The 3,102-nt window shown below is 39.5% G+C and overlaps 1 protein-coding gene across 1 annotated transcript in view; it reads left to right on the forward strand.

Moving 5' to 3' along the window:
* Positions 1-61: 61 nt before the first annotated feature.
* LOC118336956 (calpain-8-like) overlaps positions 62-3,102 on the forward strand; it is a 5,642-nt gene continuing 2,601 nt past the window's right edge. The window contains 6 exon segments of the mRNA XM_035673731.1: positions 62-196; positions 2,142-2,211; positions 2,293-2,411; positions 2,681-2,814; positions 2,917-2,940; positions 2,942-3,077. Coding sequence (XP_035529624.1) covers positions 62-196; positions 2,142-2,211; positions 2,293-2,411; positions 2,681-2,814; positions 2,917-2,940; positions 2,942-3,077 — 618 coding nt within the window.

A 3,102-nucleotide genomic window follows, 5' to 3' on the forward strand; every position in this document is an offset into this window, starting at 1 on the left:
CTGGCTTGGCGACCCAACTCGAAACGGCTACCCTTTCGTGTTGGTTTGGAAGGGAACCCCAATGACGGTGAAAAAGGGCAATGTTCAACCTTTTTTCAATGTACTGGGCAACAAAATTGACACCGGTGCGCTGAGGCCCTTTCCCTCTCGTCCAAAAGTCTCACCCAGTAGCACTCGGCAGCATCCCGGGCCTGCAGTCAGAGCCAGAGAAGGACAACACGCCACTCCCGGTGAATCGCACATCGAGGCCGCCGCCGTTCCTTGGCACATGGCTTACTAGAGCGGGGTGGTAATATCCTTCAACTCCATTCTCCACCAAAAATTAAAATTTACAAATGTAAGTTTTTTTTTTTACCAATTTTTCTCCCCATGACCATGTCTACAGCGTCCATTACATGCCTGTTACAGTCAGCGCAAATGGCCATTATGCCAAATAGGCGATGACTTCATTTAGGGACTGCAGCGACTTTTTATGACAGCCAATGAGCACTTTCTACCCTAGAGTCTGCACCTGGCCGACAGGGGGTCAGAATTAAAGATAAAAGACACAGCAGCACCATTTAAGTGATTTCTTCCTCAATGGGAAAAAAAGAAAAAAAGAAATGTGAGCGGACTTCCAGAACGAAACGGACAAAACGATTTACAACTTAAATGAGCATCGAAAAATCGCAATACCAGAGTCACTGTACCCAGGCCCAGAAGAGTGCAGTATCTGGGACTGTGTTGGACTCGACTGTGGTTCTGATTAAAAACTCAGAGAATTTTTCAAAGACTGCTGAAATTGGTCGCCATGTTGAAACTCTCAGGTCAGTCTGATCCTGATCTGCAGAGATATTTGAGCCACACACACACACACAGACAGACAGAGATTTCTTGCTTTTATAGAGAGATGACTTCGACACCAGCTGCGTTAAAATAATCCAGAAACACCGGTTTCTGACTATGGTGTAAAACCAGTAGTTATAATAAACAGGACACACCATTTTGATGGTGTATGTTTTGGGAAAACATATTGGGATGGCTATGGTTAAACCTTATTTTTCCCTTTTTAAAAAGTCATGGCCATCCCCAGGATTATAAAATCTTTCTACGGACCCTCACTTTGACTTAGAAAAACCTGCAACACCCTCCCCCAAACTATTCCAAAAATAATAAAAGGATAACAACAATAATATTGATTCACCATTAATAACTAAAATATAACATGGAACCCAGTTACCAAGTTTACCAAGTTTCTTGGTTGGTTAGCTACTCTGTAAAAGCAGATTATATGGAAGTACATTGGGTCAAAATTAAATAAACTGACTGATCATATTAGCATTTGAAATACAAATACAGTATTTTAGGCTTATATTTTAACATGACATATTTAACTTTACTTTAGCTCTACTCTTAACTGTGAATGACTGTGGGGTAATAAAAAACATGACATTTTTGATTTGATAATGTTTAATCATTAATAACTATAAAGATCAATCTACTAGTTAATTATTATGGGAAGCCTAGAGTATAGATAAGAGTATAATCCTCTCCATATTCCAAAGTGTGAAAACTATATATATTCTATTTCAATGTATGGACTCAAAAAGGCTGCCCCCACCATCCCACCCTAATAATTTTCATACAGTCCCTTACTGGGGATATGTGATATGTTTGATTTTCAATACTAAATGATAGGTTGAGATTATTTTCATGTCTACCTTAATACAATACTCACACATACATTTGTATTTGTATATTGTAACCCTTGTATATTTTGGGAATCATTCTTCCTCTCCATGCTGGCCTTGACGGCTGGCCTTCATGGCCAGTATTCTTCAGAGATTGGTTGGCTTAGTTCCAGCAACAGCATGAGGAAATTTCAGACTAAAAAGACTTGATTTGGCTACCTCAGATTGCTGAAGCCTAATATTACTTTAGCTGAATGTAGGAATGTAATTTTATGTGTGGAATGAAGCTTGAAGGTTTTCTCTAGAGGGGATCTCTACCTGAACAATATAAATAGTAGGAGTGATTACAATGACAAGTAAATATTTCATTGTACAAGTGGGCATGTAAGTTTTGTATTAAGAAACTATTCTTCCAGTCTTTAAAGTATCTTTTTTGTTGTTTTTGACTCTTTAACACTCTCTCTATTTCAGAAAATTGCTCCTAATCCATCCTTCGTACTTGATGGGGTCTCCAGGTTTGACTTCGGTCAAGGACTACTTGGTAGGGAAATTTCTTCAATCCTAATACTTGACTTATACCTGACTTATCTTTCTGACAAAACAACAACCATGTTTTGCCCAGGAAACTGCTGGTTTCTTGCGTCTATCGGTGCTCTGACGTTCCAGCCTGATATCCTTGGGCAAGTTGTCCCTCTTGAACAAACATTTGATGAGAACTACTGCGGGCTCTTCCATTTCAGGGTAAATACTAACAGCACATAGGTGCTAATTATTTGTCATTTAAGACATTCTATAATAATATAGTGCCATTATTACTTTAAAACCAGACTGAAGGTGTATTTCATCCAGTGTTTTGAAGAACAGACGCAAAACAAGAAATTATTTTCTGAAATTTCTTATGAATAACAATGTGAATATTGACCCTAACTTGACACACAGTATGTATGTAACATTTGATGGTACACAGATCTTATTTTTATTTTCTATTCCCTTATTTTTTAACCATTCAGTTCTGGAGATTTGGAAGGTGGGTGGATGTCATCATTGATGACAAGCTACCAACAATCAATGGGAGACTGATCTTCGTTCACTCCATTGACCAAAATGAGTTCTGGCCTGCTTTGATGGAGAAAGCATATGCCAAGTACGGAAAGAAAAGTCCATTGTTTCTCAGACACAAATGTCTTGTCATTGCATGAGTTTTGTCTCATTTCTGGAGTAACTCTAAAAATAATATCACATCCAGGGTGTGTGGTTCCTACGCGGACATGANNCGAGGCTTTGGTGGACTTCACTGGAGGTGTTCACATGTGTATCAATCTGTCAGACCCTCCCCCAAACCTGTGGGAACTGATGTGCAGAGCTGGCCAGTCCAAGTCTCTGATGGGTTGTGGTACACCTCAAGGGGTAAGTACAGATACCCCCCCCCCCC

Source organism: Morone saxatilis, unplaced genomic scaffold (genome assembly GCF_004916995.1).
Source record: "Morone saxatilis isolate NCDOM2014 unplaced genomic scaffold, NCSU_SB_2.0 Contig3, whole genome shotgun sequence".
Taxonomy (NCBI): domain Eukaryota; kingdom Metazoa; phylum Chordata; class Actinopteri; family Moronidae; genus Morone; species Morone saxatilis.